Source organism: Ammospiza caudacuta, chromosome Z, assembly GCF_027887145.1.
Source record: "Ammospiza caudacuta isolate bAmmCau1 chromosome Z, bAmmCau1.pri, whole genome shotgun sequence".
Lineage (NCBI taxonomy): Eukaryota > Metazoa > Chordata > Aves > Passeriformes > Passerellidae > Ammospiza > Ammospiza caudacuta.
This window is the reverse complement of record NC_080632.1, coordinates 23,571,880-23,597,935: the sequence shown is the minus strand read 5'-3', so window position 1 is coordinate 23,597,935 and position 26,056 is coordinate 23,571,880. Positions and strand designations below refer to the sequence as shown.

The window sequence follows — 26,056 nt, the reverse complement described above, 5'->3', positions numbered from 1 at the left end:
TGGCTAGACAGGGAAGTGTTCTTAACACTGCCCATATGGAATTTGGATATTGGGCAGCATGGCCATCTGTGATAGATAGTAACATGCCAGCATTATGTAATTTAAACTTAGATGTTCAGCTAGTAGTCTTTCTTTTAGGTGTTGAGATATTCTTCATTAAAGACATGAATGTATCATTAGGTTTTCAAACTGACATCCTTCAGTGCATTTTTATCAGTGAGAGCAGGGGCTAGAGGAGTGAGTTAAAGATTAAGGGTATCTGTACGAAAACCCACAGATGGTTTTGGTGCAACTAATTTAAATGAGCAACTGCTTAAACACAGTATCTGTTCTGAAAGCTCTGTTATGAAACTCTAGAAATGTGAATGTAAGGAGCCTCAGATGGAAGAATTGAAACATTGTTCATAGTGGTGGGTGCCACTGGAGAGCTCTGACTTTTAACTTTCGGCTTGAATGGTTATATGTCCCGGTATTAAAACCAATGTGTTTTCTTTCAGTTATGCAAAAGGAGACTTGGATATATCATATATCACTTCCAGAATTGCTGGTATGATATCTATATCTTTGTTAAACATAATTTTTCTTTGCTCTTAATACATGAAAAAATTCACTCGCTGTTTGTTCTGTCTTCAGTGATGTCCTTTCCAGCTGAAGGTGTGGAATCTGCCATCAAAAATAATATAGAAGATGTGCGGTTGTGTCTGGACTCTAAACATCCTGGCCATTATGCTGTGTACAATCTCTCTCCAAGAACATACAGACCTTCAAGATTCCATAACAGGGTTTGTATAGTTTTGTGTATTTCTCTAAAAGGCCTTGAAACATAATGTTTTCATTATACCTTTAGATTTTTATTGTAAAATAGGTTAAAGTAGGTTAATCAAAAAGATGACAAAAGAGTAAGTACAAACACAAGGTCAAAGAGTTACCTGTGTTTTCCTTGTCCTTGCTTTAAAACCAAACTTAACTGATAGCAGACTAATCTTTAATCTTAAAAAATCTTACTAATCTTAAACAGACTAAAGTCTGTTTTTTCTAGGATAGTAATATCTTTGAAAACATGCCTCATGTACATTATGTGTTTCACATTTAAGTACTTTAAGTAGAGAATACTTAAAGTAATGAAAGTCTTACTAAAATTTCAATCTCTCCTATATTCTACCATTTTCCTCTGTCAAGGACATAGTGATTTGCATAACCTGTTCACTGGAGTTTCTCTTTGCCCCATTACATACTATTTGACTCCCATATGACTCAGACATAGCTGACTGATTATTCCCACCATCTTCAGTATTGTAATTTAGCTGAGCCTCCATTATCCTTCCTGGCAATTTCTCTGATACTAATATGAAGGCATTTGCCTCATTCAGCAACAAGGTATTGAGAACATCTTGTCTGGTGCCAAGATTCTGGGCTTCAGTGTTTGCCCCTAAGTAAAACTTGACTGTCCTGGCTCAACAGTTGGGACTGTTACTGTGTAGGGAGTTGTCCAGTGCCTTAACTGTCTGTAGTGATCATGCCCCTTCCACACAATACTGTCTGCCAAGAAGAGAGTCTAGAACCATTATTAGTTACAGAGTAATAAAGCTTTTTGGGCCTTATTATACAGAGCCATCCTTAGCATTGTTTCAATTACCAGAGCTGACTTAAAATGTTGGGGTGAGGTATATTTAAAGTATTCTTCCTAGTGCTATCACTTTCTTTTGTTTCCTTGTAAACAAGATAAAGTATTGTCACACCTGAAAGAAACCATTACTGCCTCTTTGGATGAATGCAATCATTTTCTTTATGTGTATCTGGTTCAATATGAAGTTCAGGTAGAGGCTATTCAAGATGGAAGGCAAAAAAACTTGATTACACAGGAAATCTACTGCATGATTTTTTGTAGCAGGTACCTCAAAGCAAAATGTACAGCAATTCTTTTTAGCACTAGATTGCTGGAAAGTCAGAGAACTGGTGTGGTGAACTGATTTATTCCACATCCTGCAAAGTGATCAGTCTCTGCTTATGGAATGATAAATTCTGTGACTGGGAATTTGCTTACCAATGGATTTTTTTAGTTATGCAAGTCTGAGGTGTCTGTACACCTGGTATTTCTGATGTGTTGATACTAAGAATGGTAATATGATCTTGGTTTTGTTCAGAAGTCATAGTAGGTCATAATTAGTTGAAAGATTACAGGTTCATGATCACTTTATTGTCTAGGAGTATTTAGGAAGGCAGTTATTTTACTTGGAAACAAACTCTAATTGTATTTGGAACTATTACCTGCCTATTGAAATCGAGATGTTTAGCAACGCTGACTAACTTAATTGTTCAATGCTGGATGATAGCAGCCATGTAGGAACCTAAAGAAGCTTAGGTTTACTTTAATGCTGGCAAAAGATGATTATGGCAAGCCTTTAAACGTGATCAGAGGAGAGCAGCTTCTAAAATTCTTAATTATGACACTTTGCTTAGAAGGTATTTATGAAATTACATATTACTAGTTTCTTGCTGTTTTCTATCTGTATGGATCTTCTACAATTTTCTTTAATCTTAGTTAAAATTAATGGTACTTTTGAAACTAGCTTCTCTGATAGTTTTGAGTCCTTTTTGGAATGGATTGCTCTGAGAGTTTGGGCACTATCCATAATTCTGCTAATTGTCAGGACATTTAGAGCTGTAAACACAGCTAAAAAACAGAAGGTAATGTTGTTTTTGTTACATCTTGTAGGAAACCTAGTGTTTGAGTGGAAAGTAAATGGTAGATTACAAGGAAAAAAGTCAGTACTTTTTGCATTTTGAATACACTTATTTTAGGCTGTGTTCTGATCTGAAGCTGCAACACTTCAATTTGATTCTTTTGGAGTGTTGTGATTTAACTTGAGCCAGCAACCAAGCTGCTTGCTTATTCCTCCCTGGTAGAAATGGGGAGGGAATCACAAGGTGAAAGTAAGAACTCATGGGTTGAAATAAAAGCAGTTTAAAAGTAAAGCAAAACCCTCAGGTACAAGCAAAGCAAAACAAGGAATTTATCCACCTTTTTCCATGGGCAGGCAGGTGTACAGGAACACAGGGCTCCATCATGCATTATAATTCCTTCAGAAGACAAATGCCGTCACTCTGAATGTTTCCCCTTCCATTCTTTTTCCCACAGATTTATGGGTTGAGCATGATGTCCTATGTTATGGAATATTCCTTTGGTTAGCTGGGGTCACTTGTCCTGGCTGTGTCCCCTCCCTCTTGTGCATGCCAAGCCTGCTTGTTGGTGAGCTGATGTGAGAGGCAGACACGACATTAGCTCTATCTAAGCTGTGCTTACCAATAAAAAAAAAAATCCCTGTGTTATCAACACTAGGTTCCGTCACAAATACAAATTGGTTCCCTCGCAAAACACAGCCTCATTTAGTTGCTATGGACAAAATTACTCCAGCTGAAACCTGCACACACTACTGTTGTAATATTTGAGATGTACTGAAGCCCACATTGAATCCTGTGGTGAACAGGGATATAAAGGACTTTTTGCCTTAGCTTTTCTTTGTTTACTGGTGACTTTGCATAAACTTGCACTAAAAAAGGAATGTGCAATTTAAATCAGTTGCAAAGGGATTCTTTCTGAAATGGCCTTATTTTTAAATTTAAATACAAGGGTACAATGAAGACACTTACACTGTTTATTGCAGTCCTTTTTCCTGTGCTTGGCACAAACACAGTTTTTTGTGATAATCAGTTCAGGTAATTTATATCAGAATAACCCTTGAACTCTTTATCTAGATAGGAAGACATACTGCTGATAGGAAAACTTGGTCTTCAATATCTGACAATTGCGGTTGAGACTAAAAACAAATACAAAAGGCTTCATTTGTAACTTGCTTTTCAATTCTTAATATATCTAACTCTTTAGGTGTTTCAAGTGCCCCAAGAATCAAGTTTCATATCCTATATCCTTACTGGACAGTTGGTTTTAAGGATATAGATTCTTAGCAGTGAAGCTGATTTTTTATTAGTGTTTTGAAGCAGTAATTGTAAATGGAATATTAATGAACCACTCAAGCTCTTTGAACAAAGGACAAATATTAAAAGAAGCCTAATCTTTCTGTTGTTGGGTTTTTTTTTGGTCTTTGGTGGTTTTTTTCGTTGTTGGTTTGGTGGGATTTTTGGTTTTGGTTTTTTTTTTTTTTTTGTTTTTGTTTTGGTTGGCTGGTTGGTTTTTTTTGCTTTTTATTTGCTTAAGTGTATGTGCACAAATTAAGTTGAAAGCTGTTTTATTTTACTCCTTGCTCTGAGAATATTTCAGGTAGTGATCTGAGTTCTTTATACTTCTTGTGCAGCAGATTTGTAGACGGAACTGAAGTTTTATTGCACTTCTTTGTGATGTTTACACTTTGTAACACTGCTTTTCTCGAGTGTCTTTCTTAATTTCATCATGAAGGTGGCATTCAAGTGTAAAATTGCCTTGTAGACATTTGCATAACCCAGGTTCTGTATATGTGTCAATATTATACTGTTTCTCACATCTCTTGTCTCTCTCACTGCAGGTTTCTGAATGTGGCTGGCCAGCAAGACGAGCACCAAATCTTCAGAATCTCTATAGCATATGCAAGAACATGCATTTATGGCTGAAACAAGACCAGAAAAATGTTTGCATTGTGCATTGCCTTGTAAGAAATTGGTTTATGTCTGAAGTGCTTTATTCAATAGAGCTTTAAATTGTGAAGAAGGATCCTGGTATTCATTCAGTTTGTGATTGCTACTGGCTTTCTTTACTGGATGCCCCAGGGTCAACTCCTTCCTGCTGTGTTCGTAGGGAAGTTACTTGCGTCAATTTTCTCCTTAGGGAAATTGGTATGTTAATGTAGCCATTGCTTACTTGCATTTAGAGTGGAAGGCAGTATACAGGCAGTATTAAGGGAAAGTATCCTTTGGAAGAAAAAAAAAATCCACTCTATGTGTTTCAGTATTTGCTCCATTTTTTGTTTTCTGTGTGATAGATGGGTGTACACTGCATATCCCATTATTGTCCATTTAGAATGTAATCTGTACCTACAGAATTTCAGAAACTGACTGTAAGACTTCTGGTCTACCTGCTTTTGCTGGCAGCAGATTGCTCTGTAGATTTCACTATTCTCCAAAATATTATTAATTTTGATATAACTAAAAAAAGCAATAAAACTGTCTATAGAGCCTTCTCATGTTAAACATGGTAGGGGGAGGAATAAATTTAAAGAATGCTTTGCTCAGAATTTGAAAATTAGGTCACTCTTGCATTTGTTTAAGAGAATTGCAGGTGAAATTTTGACCTTCTTCTTTTGCTGCAGAGTAAAAAACAAAATGTGGCTATGTGGCAATACTTGCAATGCTGCTGAAAAGCATTCAAAACCTCTCTGGCTGCATGGCCGGGCCCAGAGAGTGCTGGTGAATGGTGCTGCATCCAGCTGGCAGCCAGTCACCAGTGGTATCCCTCAGGGGTCTGTGCTGGGGCCAGTTCTGTTTAATATTTTTATTGATGACATGGATGAGGGTTTAGAGTCCTTTATTAGCAAATTTGCAGATGACACTAAGTTGGGAGTGTGTGTTGATCTGTTAGAGGGACAGAGGGCTTTGCAGAGGGACTTGGAATCGTTGGATGGATGGGCAGAATCTAATGGGATGAAGTTCAATAAGTCCAAGTGCCGAGTCCTGCACTTTGGCCACAATAACCCCCTGCAACGATATAAGCTAGGAACGGTGTGGCTGGACAGTGCTCAGGTGGAAAGGGACCTGGGGGTGCTGGTCCACAGCCAGCTGGACATGAGCCAGCAGTGTGCCCTGGGGGCCAAGAAGGCCAAGGGCATCCTGGCCAGTGTCAGGAACGGTGTGGCCAGCAGGAGCAGGGAGGTCATTCTGCCCCTGTTCTCAGCACTGGTGAGGGCACACCCTGAGTGCTGTGTCCAGCTCTGGGCCCTCAGTTTAGGAGGGATGCTGAGATGCTTGAGCGTGTCCAGAGGAGGCAACGAGGCTGGTGAGGGGCTTGGAGCACAAGCCATATGAGCAACGACTGAGGAAGGTAGGGTTGTTCAGCTTGGAGAAAAGGAGACTCAGAGGTGACCTTATCACCCTCTTGAACTTCCTGAAGGGTGGCTGTGGTGAGCTGGGGGTCGGTCTCTTTCTCTGGGCAACAACAGACAGAACAAGAGGACACAGTCTCAAGCTGTGCCAAGGGAGATACAGGGTAGAATTAAGGAGGAAGTATTTTACAGAAAGAGTGGCCAAATGCTGGAATCATCTACCCAGGGAGGTGGTGGAGTCACCATCCCTCGATGTGTTTAAAAAAAGACTAGATGGGGCACTTGGTGCCATGATCTAGTTGAGGTGTTAGAACATGGGTTGGACTCAATGATCTTGAAGGTCTCTTCCAACCTAGAAATTCTGTGATTCTGTATAGCCATCAATAGGGAATATCACTATCAGAGTCAAACCCAGGATTTGTTAATCTGACAAACCATATTTGTGAGTTTTCTAGTGTTCTGAAAGTAAAAAGCCAGTTGATGTCAGCTCCTGAAAGTCAGTATAATTTTCAGTGCTGCTGTGAGGTTAGGCATCTAATTCTGTAGTAATGTGATACCTCGGTGTCACACGATTGCTGGTCGAGTAGATAAGAAGAAGTGTGATGATCTAGCACCAGTTTCTGTAACATCTTTCCCTTGAGTTGTTTTGTTCAAGGTACTTAACTCATTTCTTTTCCTCACATGTGAGGCAAACTTTTATATATATACATGGCTTTGTGCCAGATGTGATGTAAAGTGTACACCAGAACTTTAAGAAATGAATGATAAAAATTCTGTTCCATGATGCTAGCCAACGAACCTGGAGAAGGCCTCTTCTGTCAACCATTATCTCTTCCAAAAATCTTCTGCCTTTTATAATACAGGGATGTATCTGGGATATGTGTGTAGCGGGGATTCCTGCAGAAAGAAGCTAGTTTTAATCTCTTTCTCTTTGTTTCTTAACAATTTTAGACAGCAGTCTAAAGAGTTTAGTGTGGTTTAGTTCTTCTGAGCCTTTGTACTTTTCTTGTAGCAGTAGTCCATGTCTATCAGTCAAAAATAGCAGTGTTCTGGGATTTCAGATAGCAGCCAGGAAACAAACCTAAAAAATGGGTATTAGTGACAGTAGGGTAAAGAATATAAACTGAAAATTTCAAATAGTGTTAAGCTAAAGTAGTTATTCACATTTGAACAAGAAAGTATTACATAACATCTTTTGTATGGTGTGGAAGTTAAATGAAAACCTTTCACACTCAGCTACAAACTTCAAATCAAATAACAGCACTAGACTTAGGACATCATGACATTGAATAATGATAGGATATGGGATACATAGTGGGATGTTCTTCAGTAACTTGGATAATGCTTTTTCCACTAGATTTACTAACAAAGCTACTTTTTTTTTTTTTACTAGGATGGAAGAGCAGCATCTGCTGTTGTAGTCTGTTCTTTTCTGTGTTTTTGTCGTCTCTTCACTACTGCTGAAGCTGCTGTTTATATGTTCAGTATGAAACGCTGTCCACCTGGCATTTGGCCTTCTCATAAAAGGTACTGTAAGAGACTCATGAAGCAAGTAGTTATTCAATTCTGAATATGGTATAGGATGTCTTTAGAAAGATAAATTATTTCAATAATGTCTGTGTTCAAACGTGTTTCCAAGTACTTTGCTGTATCATGAATTAAAGGGAGTTCTGAATTTTCTTAGCCTGTAAGTACCCATCAGAAATAGGTCAAATATACCCTGTGGAGAAGAAATGTTAAGAGTGAAAACATGGGTGTGCAGAGCTTTTGAATGCTTTCTTAATTATAAAATCCTCTTCCACATGTGTAAGACTTATTTCATGTTTCCTAGTTTATTACAATAGGTTTTATTATGTCACAGCACTGCAAGCTCTGAGGGAATACCAGAAATTATTTTTGTCAATGCAGTAAAAATGCCTAGTGTGCCTTTTTTTTGGGAGTGCATGCAGAGGCAACTTGCACATACTTTGGCAAATGTTTTAAACTGTTTATTTTACTTAATTTGATAGATCTTATAACTGTAAAGTATGAATAACAAGTGACAGTGGTAGTAAGGTTGTTTCCTAAAAAAAACAATTAGATTTTGAAGGATGGGAAATAAAGTATTAATTCAGTATAAAGGACAGCTTATGTTTTTGTACACATTTACTTAATGTATACTTAAGGGGTTCTCCACAAAATAAGATATAATAATCAGGACAAATTTAAACCCTTTAGGGAGATTTAAGTGATCTATTATGTATAAGATACAAAATAAATAGTTCTCCTAGATTAGCATTTTAAGACCTTTTGAAATAGTGACTAGTTTATTTTACAAGTCATTATATGTAAAGCTACAGAACCTTTTTCAGATTTGAAAATCTGTTTGCTGGAGGTGGTGGTGAATGTTACCACTGTTTCACTGTTAACAATGCTTAGTGGCTGAGTAAGATGTAACTTGCTTATGTGTTCACCCATTTCTTAGAATTTTGTGCTCTGACTAAATGAGTATCCTCTGGTTTTGGCAGATACATTGAGTACATGTGTGACATGATGGCTGAAGAACCCATTATTCCTCACAGCAAGCCCATCCTTGTCAGATCAATTGTCATGACTCCCGTTCCGCTTTTCAGTAAGCAGCGTAATGGCTGCAGGCCTTTTTGTGAGGTTTATGTGGGAGATGAGAGAGTAGCCACTACCTCCCAGGAATATGACAAAATGAAGTAAGTACAGGCTATGACTTGCTCTGAAACAGCAAGTTATGTTTTTCTGGATTCTAGCATTTACGTGTTTCTAGATTCCCGTGTACCCTTTTAGCTGGTCTCGAAAGTGAATCATGAATGTGCTTTTTAGAGCAGCTGGTCCTGCAGAACAGTGGGGCTGATGCTGGGGTGGCACACTGGGCACTGCAAGGCACTGAGCCAGACTCTCTTCTCACTCCATGTGATGCAAGACTGGGAACATTGATCCGTAATGTACTTGTGCTGAGCATAACATCATGTCTCAGTCATGGAAACTTTAAGGATCCCCCAGGCATGTCAGCTGCAAGGTGACTGCTTATAAGCCCCTGTACAGCTCTGGTGTCTGCACAGTTGTAAATCGTACTAACACTGCTGGATGTGGGTAATCATAGACAAGAAAAATGAGAGAATACTGAAGTCCTTGTAGCTTTCCACCTACTGAAGGCCTTAGAGAAAGCAGGCTAAAGCAATACACTATTTAATCTCTTTTTAAACTAAATTGGCTATGATTATGGTTTTTTTCTCCTTTAGGGAGTTTAAAATTGAAGATGGGAAAGCGGTAATCCCATTGGGTATAACAGTCCAAGGAGATGTTCTCATTGTGATCTATCACGCCAGGTCAACTCTAGGAGGACGACTACAAGCCAAGGTAATGATGAATTTAAGAGCCTGAATGGAAGATGTGGGGTTTTTTTGGTTGCAGTTTTGTAACCTACTAGTTATCTACTGAGTACTTTGCTTTATTTACTATTCTTTGTTCAGAAAAATGTTTGAGGTTTTCATTCACTTGTGAATTCAACCTTTTCAAGCCTTCTGAGACTGTCCACTCCCAATGTTGTACATGTAGATGCTTTTATAAGCATTTCCAGAAAGTACTTCAATACTGATAATTGTTATATTTCTAGGGAAACTCCCCAGCCAGTTTTTTTTGAGGCAGGAATTATTATCTGTTAAGTTGCACAACAAGCCAGAACTTTTTAATTCTGTGCACACAAACTGCAAACAAAGGAAATATACCACTCAGCAGAAAAGTGGGATTCCAGAGACTGCCGGTACAGAACAGGCAGAAAAATCCATGTGGTTTTATAGGCTATTTCTAAAGTCAGGTTCCATTTTTGTAGCTGATTTTCTTACTTGTCTTTGTTCTACTAGGGAGAATGCATATTTCCTTTTTTAATTCAACTATGGATGCAACTGTATTGCAAGATCACAAAAATCTTGTTAATGAAGCCTGTCTTCAAATTTTTTAAAAGACAACCATGTTCTTTTTTTTCCAGATAAGTAACCAATTAAACTTAGAAATCCATGTAAAAGATAAGGACAGATAGCACAAAGTTTAGAGCTTGGAGGTTTCTGGAAATTGACAAGACAATTTTTCAGCCAGTTTTGGTACATGTGGGACATACATGTGTATTCATACATAGTTAGTGTTCACTGAAATTGGTTTCCTCCTGGTTTTTTCTGTCTGCTTTGTGAGTAGGAAGGTATCGAATCTTGTCATGTTCAACAAGATCTTCCAAAATACCTTAAAACTAAAATGAAATTATTATTAATGACTTTCACTGACTTAAAATCAGTGAAATGATTCCTTAATGCGCAAAAATAACTACTGTATTGTTCAAGGTCATCAGGAGAAAGGCATAAAACTGACCAAATTTAGCCAAGGCTAGGTTATACTTCTTGTACCATCTCACTTTTATTCATGATAGAGTTTCTTTGATGTGGTTTCTCTGGCATTTATTCGCTGATAGAAAAGACTAGAATTTTCTCAGCTGTCAGCTGTAACAAATGATGCATCAACAGTGTGTGTGATGATCTGGGTTTGGAGGTTTGATGGAACAATATTCAATGTGTCCTTAGTTTTATGTGCCGTAAGTCGCCCCCTAAAGTTCTCTGCCGATCTCTTTCAGAGATTAACCACCACATTTCAAGATTTCTACTATATTTAGAGTTGGGTGTTATGAATGTCTTCTACTTTCTCACAGCTAATTAGAGAGAGAGAGAGAGTTCAGTTTAACTTCTAGGAAAGTGATGGTAGGGATGGATGAATCAGAGGAGCTCTCTCCAGTATGTCCATGTCTCTCCTGTACTAAGGAGCCCAGAACTGGGCATTGCAATTACAGCTGAGGCTTCACTGGTTCTGAATAGAGGGGAAGAATCATCGTCCTTAATCTGTGGCAATGCTTTTTCTATTATTTCGTTTCTGGTTATGATGTTCAGGAAATACTCATTTATGAGGAAAGCTTTCATAATTCAGTATTGTTATAACATTTTCTGGACTACTACTGCGTGACTTCTTTGTAAGGACTGGCAATGCTATATCACAGATGTCGCGACTAAGGCTAGGAAACAAATACAGGCTGCATTGATCAGTGAGCTGTAATTTGGATTTGTGCAAGATCAGGAGCTACCTGAATATTCTATAGTAGCATATTTCTGGACACTCATATTCCCATCAGGCATGGGAAAGTGGTTTATCTGTAAACAGTTGAGTGATTAAAATGAGTCAGTTGACAAAAGCCCTACAATTCTGTCTGGAATGAATGGCTGACTTGAAGTTGTACAAAAAAACCTCCTTGAATGCTTTCTGAAGTGTCCTTTTAAATGTGGTACATTTAAAACTGTTTTAAATCTATTCCTTTGTATGTGATGTACATGTATTTCTTGGCTGGCATATTGCACAATGGATTTTCCTGAGCATATGCTGTTCAGAAAAGGAACAAGGATTATACAGTTTTAGCCTCCACAACAGGATCTGTAAATACTTTAGACTTTGATAGTCTGTTTTGAGGTTAGTGATGAGACATACCTGACTGAAGGTCTTTTGGTTTGTTAATGCTGGTAATAGATCTATTTATGTTCTATCTCAAATGCATTTAAATCTTTCAAGATAAAGTATACTTGTAATTAAATGGAATTTTTTGTAGCAAAGCAAGTACGTCAAAATATTTTAATACTGATAATACTTTGCATTATGTTAAAGGCAGAACACTGTACATACTGTTCGTGTGGATTTATACAGTTTCCTGTTTCTTGTTTTCAACAGATGGCTTCAATGAAGATGTTTCAGATTCAGTTCCATACAGGCTTTGTGCCCCGAAATGCCACTACAGTGAAATTTGCCAAGTATGTTGACATCTTTTTGTAGGAGACTGGAAGAAATTGTCTTTGAAACTGCTTAACCTGCCAAACATCAACATATACTGGGAGAGGAAATATAGTCAGTTGAGGAAGTAGATGACTTTGATTGCAATAAGAGTCTTTTTTTACTCACCTTAAGGAAACGAGATGTATTGTTCATTATACAAACAATGTACAAAAATACCACCTGTTTAAGATGGGAAAAGTAAACAAACACAGCATTTTTAATGTCTTATATTAATTGCTTTGGAGTTTTGTTTTGGACTGTAGTAGATCTAATCCAGTTAGCCTTCAGTGTCAAGAAACTTCTTGTCTGTGTCTTTACAGATATGATCTGGATGCCTGTGACATACAAGAGAAATACCCTGATTTGTTTCAAGTCAATCTGGAAGTAGAGGTGGAGCCCAGAGATAGGCCCAGCTGTGAACAGCCACCTTGGGATAACATGAATATAAAAGGACTGAATCCCAAGATCCTCTTCTCCACCCGAGAGGAACAGCAAGAGATTTTATCAAAATTTGGTAATGAATCCATTGAAAAACTAGAGAATGTGAGAAGGTTTTCAATGTACTTAGTGTTTGAAGCTTTTGTTTAATTTTTGATGATCCATTAATTGAAAGAAATCAGAAAGGGTTTTTTTTGTAAATATCAGTTAAAAATATGCATTGTATGGAGGAGCTTAAGTTATCCTCCAGTAATGAGGATTGTAATTATGCTTGTCTTAATTCTACTGTGCTTACATGTGCTTGGTTTCATAGCTTACAGAGCTATGAATAGGCCATTTGCAGGAGGGACTTTTAGCAAATGGGATTGTAACAGTCAGTATTTGTAGGCACAATGTCTTGAAGAGGGTTTATTTGGCTAAACTGGCACCAGTATCATTTCACTTAAAATTATGTGAGCATTCCTCACAAATGGTTTTAGGTAAGAATGTTTTTATCAACATTCTTATGCATAGCCATGTAATGTTGTAATTAGTTTCCTGCACTTTTCCTAATATGTTCCAGCAGACACTATTTTATTATCTGTATTTGTCTTTATCTGTAGACGCCTGCATTAGTTGCAGTTAATGCTGTTCAGTATCTTTCTTCTTCTTCTGGTATCAGTGATTAGCTTTGACATTTTCATTCAGGCTCTTAAGCCTTCTCTGTGTTTTGAGGATAAAGAAGCATGACAAAGATTACTGTGGTGATTTTAGTGATACGAGATCTCACCCTGTGCTGTTAATATGGTACATCTCAAGTACATTTTTTTCATACAAGATAGTTGCTGCTGGCCTTTATTTCTTTCAAGCAGGATATGTGTTGTTTGTATTATGATTTAGGCAATTTTCTATTTAACTTAGCTTAATCCTACTGTGAACACAATTATCAGATCTCTAAAGCTAAGGTGTTTAACTTTACATCATCATTGATGATGGGGTTCTGTAAAGTTACTCTTATTTTCTTAAGTCGCTTCCATTTTCTGATTGATACAGGAAATGTAAGGATTTCAAATTACACTGAAAGTATTTCTTAAGATTGGTGGAAAGGGAATAGGACAAAAGTAAGTGCTGTGAACTGATTTTAAATATACTTGCCATTAAAATTGAATTTACTCTTCCATTAATTATGATCTTTCATATATGTTTTCAGTATCTCTAAGCTACTGCTGAGAATGTAGAAGGAGAGTGAAAAAGTGCTCTCCCAGTTGTGTATTTAAATTTAGACAAATAGGTTTATCCCAGCTGTCCATCCATTTTTTTCAAACAGTGGATGAATATTAACTAATTTAGGAAGTCTTCTTCATTTGTCTTGAAGAAACTTGGGGTTTTTAGAGGTCATACAGCAGTAGGTAACAGCACAACTGAATATTACACAAGAATCACTTGATACCTGATTTCAGTAAAATAAGAAATATAAGAAGCAGTTAATAGCATCATACAGTGTACCGCCCCTTTTTTATCCATATTCTTCTTTAGTTGTCTTTAGTCCATGTTCTTCACTGGCTTTGCATATTCTGGGTTTTTCCATAGCTGCATTTGTGTTTTTCTGTCTCTTATTGCAGATACTGTTCATAGCTCTTGAATGTTCTAGGGGATGCTTGGTACAAGTGAGGTGTTAATTACATTTTCCTACAAATGTAAATAGAATGCTTGAGATTTATTTTATGATTCTGATTTAATGTCCTAGTTCAAAACTGGGTTTTACCAGTTTTTGCAGCTGAAAAGAAGTTAATGCTAATTTCAGAGATGGTGGGGGCAGGAATTTGCAATTGCCGAGCAATAGATTGGAGATAATAATTGTCTTCCTACAGCAGTCAGCTTGAAAGACAAGTATCAGCTGCCATGTGGAGGATTGAGAAGTTTCTCTCTATGGGCTCTGCCTTAAATTCTGTTTTATAGGGAAACCAGAGTTGCCTAGACAGCCAGGTTCAACTGCACAGTATGAAGCAGAGGCATCCCAGTTGGAGCAGTCTTCAGAAAGTGCACCTACTGATACAGAATCCCCTCACAGCGGTAGTACTGATGCAAACAACTTCTTTCACTCTCTGGACTGGAAAGGTACAGGTTTTCCTCTGAAGTACTGTGTGGTTTATGTTTGTCTTGTATGCCTTCCAGTGAATGCTTAAGCCTTCTTAGGCAGTAAAAGTCTCTAATTCACTAACCACAAGGAGAGCTATTTAAAGAGTGAGCTCTATAGAGTAACAAGCGGTTATTCTCCTTCCTTTGGATAAACACCAAGTAAAGGGGTTTGGTGAGCTAAATTTTTCTTTTTCTGTAAAAATCTTAACCTTAAAGATCTGCAAGGAAGCTTTTCACTCACACAGCTCCACTTTGGCTGAGGAACAGAGGAAACAAAGTAGATTAGCCAGTGGGGTCCATATCAGTAAGTAGGACTAAGAAAATGTAATTTTATCGCACACGTGTAACTCTCTTTTCTGGTTGCTGCTTTGTTGTTAAAAATGTCAGCAGCTCCTTATGCTTTTATTGAGTTCATCAGTTACTGAGAAATCTTGTCAGCTCTAAGAGACATAGTGATCTGAGGTGAATGTCCAAGTCAGTCTTTTTTTGAAAAAATTTGTAATACCTATCTGTGGAGTGTCAGATATGGTAGTCAGCTGCTCCTTTGTCTGTCCTGTACAAAGAGGTAGCAGGAGCATGTAGTTCCTTTTTCATCAGTTCTTATATGAGTTTTGGTTAGTTAGGAATTAACTTCGTATGCTGTCACCATGAAAGTTTCTCTTACCTGAGTCAAAAGAATAATGCTGGTTATTTAAAGATGTTACTCTTTTTTTTTTTTTTCCTATTCAAGAAGGAAAAACTCCAGAAAGTGGAATAGAAGACAGCTCATCTAAAAATGATTGTGTTCAGCTGTCTGATGACAGGGAAGAGAGTGATCCTTCAGATGAGGAGTTCCCAACATTTCCAGATGAAGGAAGTGCAGTTGATGAGAAAGACTCTACTCCAGAAGGAGAGTTGCTTTTTGAAGCCAGTTTTGAATCTCCATCTGCACCATTACAAAAATCTCTTCCTGAAGAGAATGTAGACTTGCTGGGACTAGATTCTGACATTTCAGCAGAACAGAAACAACCTATCTCAGAAATAAACTCTTCATCAAGTAATGCTGACTTGTTGAACAATCTGTTTGTGAGCAGTGTGTCACAGGTTTCAAATGAGCCCACTGGAGATCTTCTTGGACAAGGAACAGATTTCTTTTTCAGCAGTCAGCGTCCAGCTGCTACTCAGGGTTCATCTTCAGCAGCAGCTGTGTCTTCAGGTATGTGAGTTTAATAACAGCACTTGTCACATGGGCAACACATGAAAACTGCTGCTTGCATTGTGCTTAGAAAATAAGTACTGTGTTTCAAGATGGTGAATGGTGAAGACATGTCAGTCTGTAGCAAGACTATGAATAGAACAGGTGTTACTTCTGCATGAAGAAGTTCCTGTACGTTACCCAGATATTCTGTTATGTTGCCAGTATCCTGTTAACTTTAAACTTTTGTAAATGGAAAACTAATGAATTTTCCATTTCAAAGGAACTCAGTATCTTAAGGAATTCTTAGCTTTCCCATATGAATGTTGCATGCTCGATCCTTTTCTAAATCCATAACTTTCCTTATTAAGGCATAGACTTCTCATAACTTGAACTTTATGTAAAGCAATGGCATTAGATGTACAGAACTATGCTGCTTAGGTCAAATGTCTGCGTGGGATTTTTAAGCGTTAATCACATGAGACTGCTGAGCAACTGTAAATCCTGTAGATTATTGTTCAAATCAGTAGGATAATGATACTGCTAAAAGACATTTTCTTGCTGGTTTTAATGATGTTGTTGGCAAGTCTGTATTCTTAAAGAGAATGCTATGTAGTGCTGTCTATTTGGTATTTAAGCAGGGTGCTTTAGTTCAGAGATTCTGTTCCTCTCACCAGTGGATGCTCATCTCTTTGTCACTTTTTGGGAATAACAATTCTCTGCCTAAAGTTAATGGTGAGATTTCTGGGAATATTACTCACATAATCTAGGAAACCATTACAAGGTTTTGTTTGTTTGCACAAAGATAATTCATAGGTACTAAAAGCTTTAATCTATAGACAACTAGAAGTATTTTCCACAGAGCATTTAGATGGTTCAAGATGTTTTTTTATTTTGAGGCACTTCACTATTGAACTTTGTTACTGTGGTCAGGGAAGAATAATTGTAATTTACCGTTTTTACATAGGTAGAATTCTATCAAACAAAACCTTGATTACGTTATCTTTCTTTAGCCACGGGTGTTGTGTGAAACATTTTATCAGTAGTCATGTGTATATTGCATTCTTGTAGTCATTCTCATTCAGTGTATTTCATTGAATTGTATTAAGAGAGATACTTGCAGAAGTGAGAATATTTGGCCACTGTTGTATTTTGGCTTGCACAACAAACTTGAGGTTTTGTTTATGTATGATGCTGTAGTAAATTTGCTTGAAATGTTGTTGAGTCCTGTACAATGTGGTCATTAGCTGAGGATGTGTTGGGGTATTACAGCAGGATTATTCCTTCTCTTCAGCTTCTGAGTGAATCTGGCAGGACTCCCTGGGCTCTTCAGGGGTTTTGACCCTAGAGGGCAGCAGAAACAGGAATATCTAAAGCCCTGATTCCAGCTGACTGTCACATGTTACTCCATGCTGACTATAAATACTCTTCCAGTTAGTTTTTTCTTCACTGGGATCACTAGAGACCTGCGGAAGTCTTACTTCTGTTGGTTTTCATTCTTGGGTTGACGTGTTTTCTGCCCCAGAATCGCCAATGCCTTCAAGTCTGAATGGTAGTATGAACATTTTACTTCATATTCTTTTTAATAGTGTAATAGTCCGTTTTCTTCAAACCTAGTATTCTTCAAACTGAGTATTTAATGAATGTAATTCTTCTGCGTGTCAACTGGTCACACAAACTTAAGATGTGTCTTAAATGGATGAAATTAACAATGTTGTTGAATTGTATGGAGTCTTGATGCTTTAGAAGACGTAGCTGTTCATATTATGTATGGCTGAGGGACCCTTTTTGTACCACGTGAAAGTTCATTTGTCTAGAGAAAGGAATGGGTGGTTAGTCTTTGCCACACAAAATTGACTGAAGGCTGCTGCAGGTACTAGCATGAGCTTTGCTTCTTGTCTGTGCCATCTGAGGAGTAAGGCTTTTTCAACTTCATTTATTCTACAGTTTGTCATGAGATAATTTTGTTTTCTGCTTATTTTTTAGCCGATCCATTTGATCCATTCACAATGTCATCAAGCTCAGAGAATCAAGCCCTGTCTGGTCCAGACCTCTTTGGGGACTTCCTTCATCCAACCTCAACATCTACAGCTAATACAGTTCCTTCCACACAAAGTTCACTTCCACCTTCTTCCAGCTCAGATTTCTTAAATTTAGGTAAGTGTGCTTCTGGTGTTCTGTTTCTCAACAGTTTCTTCTCTTCTGTGCATTTGTCTTTCAGCTTAGTGGATTAGTGTCTTGATAGATCCACTTGTTGTGATTGCTGTTTTAATTAGCTTTGTACTCTGGAAGTACAGATGTAAATGCACCAAGAAGCAGGTGTTTGCTGTATAATGTCATGCTATTATTTATGATGTGACAGGATTTCTAGAATTGCTAACCATATGTTAGGAGTTGGAGTGTCCTCTCAATGATCTAATAACTGAGGATACCCAAATATCTGGAAACTTAATTTGTAGAGGATAGTGTGCTGTGTTGACTGTATTTAGGTTTTAAAGATTTTCTGGAAACCTTGGAAGCAAGTCAAGTTATAATATAGCCAGTTCTAAAGTGCAGGCTGAGGCTAATGTGCACCTTCCTGACCTGAATGTATTCTGCTAATATACTTACAAAGTACATTATGTAATACTCTAATCTTATTTGTTTCATTTCTCTGATATATTCTTGGCGAAGCCTTTTCCTCATGCATTTATTTTAAAATCTGTTAATCTTTAAACAAAAATCTTTGTGATATATTCAGTGTTCCCATCATTCTTTAAGGAGAAACAGACATTTGCAGAAATGGTGGAGTGGTAGAGCTACTAGTGTTTAAGTTTTTAAAAATATGACTTTCAAAGAAAAGTGTGGGTTCTCTCCATAGGGGTTAATAGGGGTATGGGTTGTGATCAGTCTGAGGGCTCTTCTCTGCTGTACTCTCAGTCCCACTTTCTGTATAGGTGCTTCCCATAGGATACAGTCTTTTAAGAGCACAGCTCTGTGTAGGATGCAGTCCTTTAGGAAGAGATTGCTATAGGGATATGGTTCTCCCAGGCACTGCAGGTCCTGCCAGGAACCTGCTGCTGTGTGGGCTGCTCTCCATGGTTGTGGCTTCATTGAGGACATATCCACCTGTGTAGGGTACTCCACAGGCTGCAGTGTGAATATTTGTTCTTCTATGGTTTTTTATATGTGTTGCAGGGCGATCTCTGCTCTGGCATCTGGAGCACCTCTTCCCCCTCCTTCTCCACCTACCTTAACGTCTGCAGAGCTGTTTCTGTCATATCTGTCCCTTCTCTTACAGCTACTGGGCTGTATTTTTTGGGAAAACATGTTTTCCCAAAGACATCTAGTTTGGGAAGCTCAGCTGTGGCTTGTGGTCAGTCTGTTGGAGCTAGCTGTGTCCCACAGAAAAGCCCAGGTCTCTTCTCATGCAGACACCTACTTACAATGAGCAAGTAGCTAGGAATGGTGGTATCACACACCTTTTCCTGAATCTAGTGATTTCTTCCCAGGGCTTATTGCGTGCAGCTTTGACTTGCCCCTCTTTGTTTAGCAGTTGCTCTAGTTGACCCTGCATCTGAGTGATGCAGTCTGAGTGTTAGATACAGATAAACTATACAGAAAAAAATGCATCATTTGTCTGACTGAGAGAAGGGCTTCCTCTTTGAAATAAAAGGCTACTCAGCTGCTTGCCCTCTCTATCATATTATTAATCATTATATTCCAGCTGTGATTGATTCTGCTGAGATTTCACTTGCTGCCTCCTTTGCAATGTTTTTGTTCTTTCCTGTAGATAGAAAGAGCCATGTGTTTCAGTTGTGTACTTGTATAATGTCAGCTTTATGCCACTATTGCTGTCCCTGTGTAAGGTTACCAAAGATAAATATTTTGCTTAAAAGTAGATTTGATCAATACTGATCTGTGGAGCATTATTTCCACCAGATTCTGCACCTGGGATGGGGAAACCTGGATGCAGGCAGACTGGGGAATGAAATGCTGGGGAGGAGCACCATGGAAAGGAACCTGGGGGTTCTGGTTGATGGCAGCTTGAATGAATCAGCAGTTCCCCGGCAGCCAGGAGGGCCAAGCATGTCCTTAGGTGCATCAGGCACAGCATCAGCAGCTAGGCTAGAGAGGGGATTGTCCCACTCTGCTCTGTGCTGGGGCTGCCTCACCTCGAGTGCTGGGGGCAGTTTTGGGTGCCCCAATATAAAAATAGACACTAAGCCATTAGAGACTGTCCAAAGAAGGGCCATGAGTATGGTGAAGAGCCTTAAGGGGAAGGCTAATGAGGAGCAGCTGAGGTCACTTGGTCTGTTTCTCCTGGAGAAGAAGAAACTGTGGGCAAACCTCATTGCAGTCATCAACTTCCTTGTGAGGGAAAGAGGAGGGGTCTGCAATGATCTGATCTCTGTGGTGACCAGTGACAGGACCCAAGGGAATGGCCGGTAGTTGTGTTAGGGAACATTTAGGTTGGATATTAGGAAAAGGACCCAGAGGCTGGCTGAGCACTGGAACAGTGGGAAGTGTTCACAGCACCAGCCTGACAAGAGTTCCAGAAATGTTTGAAAAACACACTCAGGCACATGGTGTGATTCTTGGGGCTGTCCTTTGCAGAGCCAGAAGCTAGACACTGTGATCCTTGTGGTTCCCTGGTAGCTCAGCATATTTTATGACCTTAGCCAAAATCTGCCTCACTGGAGGGGCGAGACCTCTCAAGAGGAGATTCTCTAGCTGATGTGCTCAAAGCATGTCATGTAGAGTGGGCTGTTCAGGACTGTGTCATGTCCTTTCTGGTTTTTAGCATTTCCAACACTATAGACTCCACAGCTGGGCAACCTATGCCAGGTTTGGGGAGATCTTAGAGGAAAGAAAGTATTTTTTAATGGAGTTCCCTGTGTTTAAGTTTGTGCCCTATTGCCTCTTGTCCTTCCAGTGGGCAGCACAGAGAAGAGTGTGTCTCAGTCTTTTTTTGTTTCTTCACATGAAATATTTTTACATATTTATAAGAATGTTCCTGGTTCTTTTCTCCAAGTTGAATAGTACCACACCCTATTATCAGAGAGGACACAGAAAAACCTCTTATGTATTAAATTAAAGTGGGAAAAATAAAATATGGATTTCTGTTCACTAAATGTTTATCTGCAGCCTTAAGGAGATCACCATCAATAGTCAGCTGTTAACAACATTTGAGCAAGTAGAGGAAAAAAAGGAATATTTTTACATCTGACTTCAATGCTTATTGTTTTGTTCTTACTCCTAATTTTATTTGATAACTTGCAGCCTGGTAACTTTATTAGGATACCTGCTATTTTAATGTAATTTCCGAAGCTTTCTGTCAACATAGGAAAAGATACTTAAAATGTACCCATTTTCTCTTCAGCCTGCTCTTTTACGTTGATTTCCCTATATTTCTCTATTGAAATGCAGTCTTTAAAAACTGTATGGAAGTGGAGGAACTGGGGTAACATTTCATACTCCTTTATGTTTATCTTTCAAATGAGAGCTGCTATGTGTGTGTAGCTGAAGGATGTATGTATTTGAGCCTTTAGCATTCTATCCAGTTACAGGTATCAATTTTATCAAGTAAGTAAGGCATATTAATGATTATGTTGCACTTAATGTGATTTTTTGACTACTGAAAGGACAGGATCACTAGTAACTGGAGAAAAAAGGAAAAATAAGAACATGTTCTCAACTGACATATTCAGAAGAACTGTGTTAAGTGAGCAGAAGTGATCTTATGTGAAAACATAAGATCATTAAAAGGGAGAAAATTCTTAAACTAAAAATAAATTAGTAGTAATGGCAGTGACCATTCAAAATAAGCTGCAGTAATGAAATTTGATGACTCTACTGTTGGAGCACTTGTAAGTGTCTAGAATGAAATTTTAGTGATGGATAAGTTTATTTGTCAGTAAATGATTACTAAACTACTATAGGTACCAGGAGAAAAGATGTTTCAGTGAACAGAAATTCAAGACGTGGAACTTTAACCTTGTATTTCTCAGATGTTGGCTTAAAATTTAAAATCATAGCAGTTTTAAAATGAAAGATAGTTCTTACACAGTATCTGGTCTTTTAAGTCATTCTATCCTGTAATAGGAAAATGTTGTACTGTTGCTGCTATACAGCTGTGTTTTAACGATGTAACTTAATTTTCTTCTGTATTTTTAAGTAGCAGATCATCTTTAATACAGGCTGAGTCAAGATATACTTCCCTCAAAGATAGCAGGAGATTTGGAAGGTGGTCAAAAGAAACCTGAGTGATCAGTGTAGTTTTCTCCTGAGGAGAAGTTAGTTTCTGTGAACTTGAGTTCTCAGACAGACTTTAGATAAGGTTAAAAAAACCTTGCGTCATACTAAACCAGCCTCTTGGTTCACAGAAAATCCTGTTGTCTGTGATTAAAAGATTTCCTGTAGACATGACAAGTTAAATAAAGAAAACCTTATGTGAAGCTGTGTGTAGTAAAATGCAGGTCTCTTATTTTGGGAAGCTGGAAAGTATGATCTGATTACCACGAACTTATTCTTGCATCCTGGCTTGGTTTGAGCAGTGCTAGTAAAGGACAGCGTTCTTTGCCGAGACCTCCAGTGGTTCATTGCTGTATGGCTAGGGATTTTTAATATGAGACAACCAGGTTTGGGTCTGCATGTTCATCATCTTAATTGCTTCCATTTTTGGAATATTGAGCTATAGTTCATGTTTTACCATTTCTTTAGGAGTTCTGCTCCTTTCTCTTAGTGTGCTTGTATGAATTGCAGTGTGTCAGCTACAAAAATAGAGATTCAGCATGGTTTTATCATACCTTTTCAGAATATGTAGAAGTCAAAATATCAAAGTCAAAAAGTTGATAATGCTTTTTCTTGATGTTAAAATCCAACAAAATGCCCACATTGTAGAATTAAAAAGAAGATAGCATAAGTTTCAGGAGGAATGGGTTATCTGTTCAGTATATTGTACATTGCATTGTTTCAGATTTTTCTGTTAAGTGTAGTGGTTGTATATGAGCTTTTACTATTAATAGTGAATTTACCGGTGTATGTAGCAGTAGGCTACTTCCTGCTTAGTTCAGCGTGGGGGAGGCAATGAACTTGACTTCTCTTAAGCCAACTGTTATAAAACAGCTCATTCCCATAGTATGTTCTCAATCCTTCAAATGCATTCATCTGTAATTTAATTTGTTCTTGTTTCTCTCAATTTGTTTTCATAGTAGTTAATTTCATATGATAGTGTTAATTTTATTATGCTCCTGTAAAAAGACCTTTAATAGCAGAGACTGTAGAACAAAATAATTTCTGGCCTAAAAATCAATATTGGTAGTAATTGAAGGCCCGCTTAACTTTTGGGAGTGGAATATGATACAACAAAGTTCTAAGCCGATGAACAGGTGCTGATTTGTAGCCAGCGACACTGTGGTTTAGTGGATAGCTGGGGTCCCGAGTATTGCCACCAATATGTATTGTTTCTTCCATGGTTTCAGAGGCAGGGAGATGAAGCTTGGGTGTGGAGAAAGGGCTGGAAATGGTGGGTACTTCTTGTGTTGTATTCTGATGTTTTCCCTCACATGCAGCAGAGAGTAGTGCTGTAATACAGGCTTTCAGCAGATATTTGTTGCACAGTATTTGATGTGCTCACTTTGCAGCTGTAAGATCTAATTATAAATTTTATTAGTAGCTTGAGGTACTATAGGGGTGTTTAATTTGCTTCTAATTATTTCCTTAATTAAGAGGATTTGATGCTAATATTTAGAATGTAAAGCTGAGGTGCTGAGACAAGTGAAAGGCTGTCCTGTAGTAGCTGAGATTTTCAAAACCTCAGAATGTTACTGCTTTTGTAAGGATGGCTGGGTCGACCCTATGTCTGTGAAATGTCTTAGAACACCACTAAATGTGCTTTACTGAAATATCCCCTCTCCCTGTTGCACTGACAGTTGTTATAGCATTAAAGTAGTTACATTCAAAAGCTGTCCTGCTTCACTATGAGTATCCACAAGCTCTGCTAAGGAGAATGCTCCGAGCTGGCATGCAGTTTTGAGTGTTCCATGCATAGCATTTCTCATTCTGAGGATAGCTCACCTCATAGTTTGTGTGATTGTGTAAGTGGGGAATAATTCGCAAGTGTCAGGGATGTCAGTTATAATACCTTTAAATGGGATATGACATTTTCCAGGAGTTGGTGGCAGCACTCTTGCATGCTTTTAAATACGACAATTTCATTTAGATGTCATGGTGTATAGAAAAGTGGTTTTTATCCATGCAGCTAGAGATTCTTAACCTCTTCCCAGAAAAAAATCACTCTTCCTGTATCCTGCTCTTCGATTGTGTGCATTCATTTGTGTGTTACACCTCAAAGAGTGTATTAGTTGGCCAAGAGGCCCCTTTGTCACAAGCAGGCTGAGTTAGGTAAACCTGCATTTTGAAGTGACCTGGCTTCACCTGTGTAGCACCCAGACTGCTGAGTGATAAAGAGCACCATTCATGGAGCACTGCTGCTTTCTGCTTACCAGCTGTGTTGTCAGGAACAGCAGTATGCCTTAGATCTGTACCTGAGCTAGTCCTTTCGGTCAGGGGACCTAAGCTGTTGAATTCATAGCATTGCCTGTGCATGAAAATATCTTATCTATGCAGTGCGTGGGATGTTTTAAAATAGAAATGGAAGAATTCCAGTGATACAACCCTTCTGAGTCCTGTTTGAGATTGTTACCAAGAGATTTAAGCAAGCTGTGTAGCTGACAATGTGATGCACATTCTGTTGGTATTGGCAAATATATATACTATTATTATGGTTTTCTTAAACATGAAAACATTTCTTTTTTCTTCTGTAGGCAATTTGACACCAGAACCACCTAAAATATCATCATCTACAAGCCACCCAGATCTCTTAAGTGGGTGGGATTCTTGGGCAGATTCCTCAACAACCAGCAGTGTAGCATCACCACAGCTGAAGCCTGTTTGTGAAGGTATTATGATATTAACTTTTTCCATTAGAGGAATACTCCAGACTGGGTCAGTTTAATCACCTGAAACTGCTGAACGTGTCTTCGTGCATTTTTGCTTTGCTGCTTAAATGCTCCTTTAGTAAGACACTTGTAATTAAAGTTCAAGACACAGGAATTAAATTGTTTCAGTTCTCTACAGTAATGGTGATTCTTGTAATGGGAAAAGGTGTTGTGAAGTAGAGTTTTGGGGAAGTTTGCATGAGGTGTTGTGTCGATACTATTTTTATTCTTTGACTCAATTTCCAAACAGACTAGGTATGTGATGTGTCTTCTTATTATACAGGCCAAGCTTTTACCACCGGAAGCCAGTCCAGTGTGTCTTCAGGTCTGTCTTTTAGCCAGGCGAAAGCTCAGAACTTTGATCCTTTTGCTGATCTTGCCAGTCTGGGATCTGGTCTTCCAGGTAAGACCTTACTTTTGATAGGCTATGTTTTTTAGGGCCTCTAGTGTTTGATTTGCTTCTTGTACCTATAAATGGTTTTGACAGCCTATCAAAGGAAGTGTTTCTTTTTAACTGTCAACATCAAGCTTGAGATATTTGCTGAGAGCTGGTGAGTAACAAGAAAAGATTGAATCTTCCAGATATTTTTAAACATCCAGAGTAGTATTTCAGAAGATAACTACAGCTGTGATATAAAAACAGTAAAAGTAATTAATGCTTGAGAATAGAGTCGAGATGGTAAGAGAAACCAGGAGTCTCTGATTTAGTAACCGAGCATGAGGTTTCTTACCTAGCATTGATTAATACTGTTCTTGAAGGATTTAAAATGAAAGGAGGATTGAATTAGTTAATTATTTTTATTTCCAAAGTAACAGTTAATTCAGTACTTTCCTTTGAATTCAATAGACTTTCATAGCTCTGCTACTCACATCTACCCCGTTTGTAAGATAAGCACAAATCAAGGGCCATACTTTGCAAACCAGTACCAAAAACACTATAAATGCTTGCATTCAGTTTGCAGTGAAGGGCACAAGGAGTTCTGGAAGATAAGAAACATTGCAGAATAACTTTTGTTCCCAGGTGTTTTATTGGCCTGAAACTCAGGAATTCAGTCCTGTAGCACTCACAAGAGAGCTGCAGTCCTCGCATTTCAGAACCCACACTGCCATAACAAATGTGACCAGCTGCCCAGAGTACACAGAATGATTCAGAACAGTCTAGTGTCACTGAATTGAGCAAACCTGCTTTTCCCTTAGCTTGGAGCTGATGGAGGTTTTACCCTGTTGCCTTGGCAGTTAGCACTGTGTATTGAATTGAGTGGAATTCTTGTAGAAGTACCAGATAGCATGCAATGTTTGACTTCTTGATGTTGCTTGGGCATAAGCACTGCAAAATTCTGGTGTTGAAGCAGTACCAATGAGGCTGCTTTGATGTAAAAAAATTGTTAAAAATTTTCTAGTTTAATAATTCAGGTTAACACGGATTATTAAATGCACAGATAATGTGA

At 38.2% G+C, this 26,056-nt stretch overlaps 1 protein-coding gene across 1 annotated transcript in view; it reads left to right on the top strand.

The window, feature by feature from the left end:
- Positions 1-26,056, top strand: part of GAK (cyclin G associated kinase) — a 68,373-nt gene that overhangs the window by 30,742 nt on the left and 11,575 nt on the right. Inside the window, exons 12-24 of the mRNA XM_058823451.1 lie at positions 498-547; positions 634-782; positions 4,521-4,643; positions 7,423-7,556; positions 8,537-8,731; positions 9,281-9,398; positions 11,796-11,875; positions 12,218-12,411; positions 14,274-14,432; positions 15,184-15,648; positions 17,614-17,784; positions 24,435-24,569; positions 24,892-25,011. Coding sequence (XP_058679434.1) covers positions 498-547; positions 634-782; positions 4,521-4,643; positions 7,423-7,556; positions 8,537-8,731; positions 9,281-9,398; positions 11,796-11,875; positions 12,218-12,411; positions 14,274-14,432; positions 15,184-15,648; positions 17,614-17,784; positions 24,435-24,569; positions 24,892-25,011 — 2,093 coding nt within the window. The remainder of the gene's footprint in view (positions 1-497; positions 548-633; positions 783-4,520; positions 4,644-7,422; positions 7,557-8,536; positions 8,732-9,280; positions 9,399-11,795; positions 11,876-12,217; positions 12,412-14,273; positions 14,433-15,183; positions 15,649-17,613; positions 17,785-24,434; positions 24,570-24,891; positions 25,012-26,056) is intronic.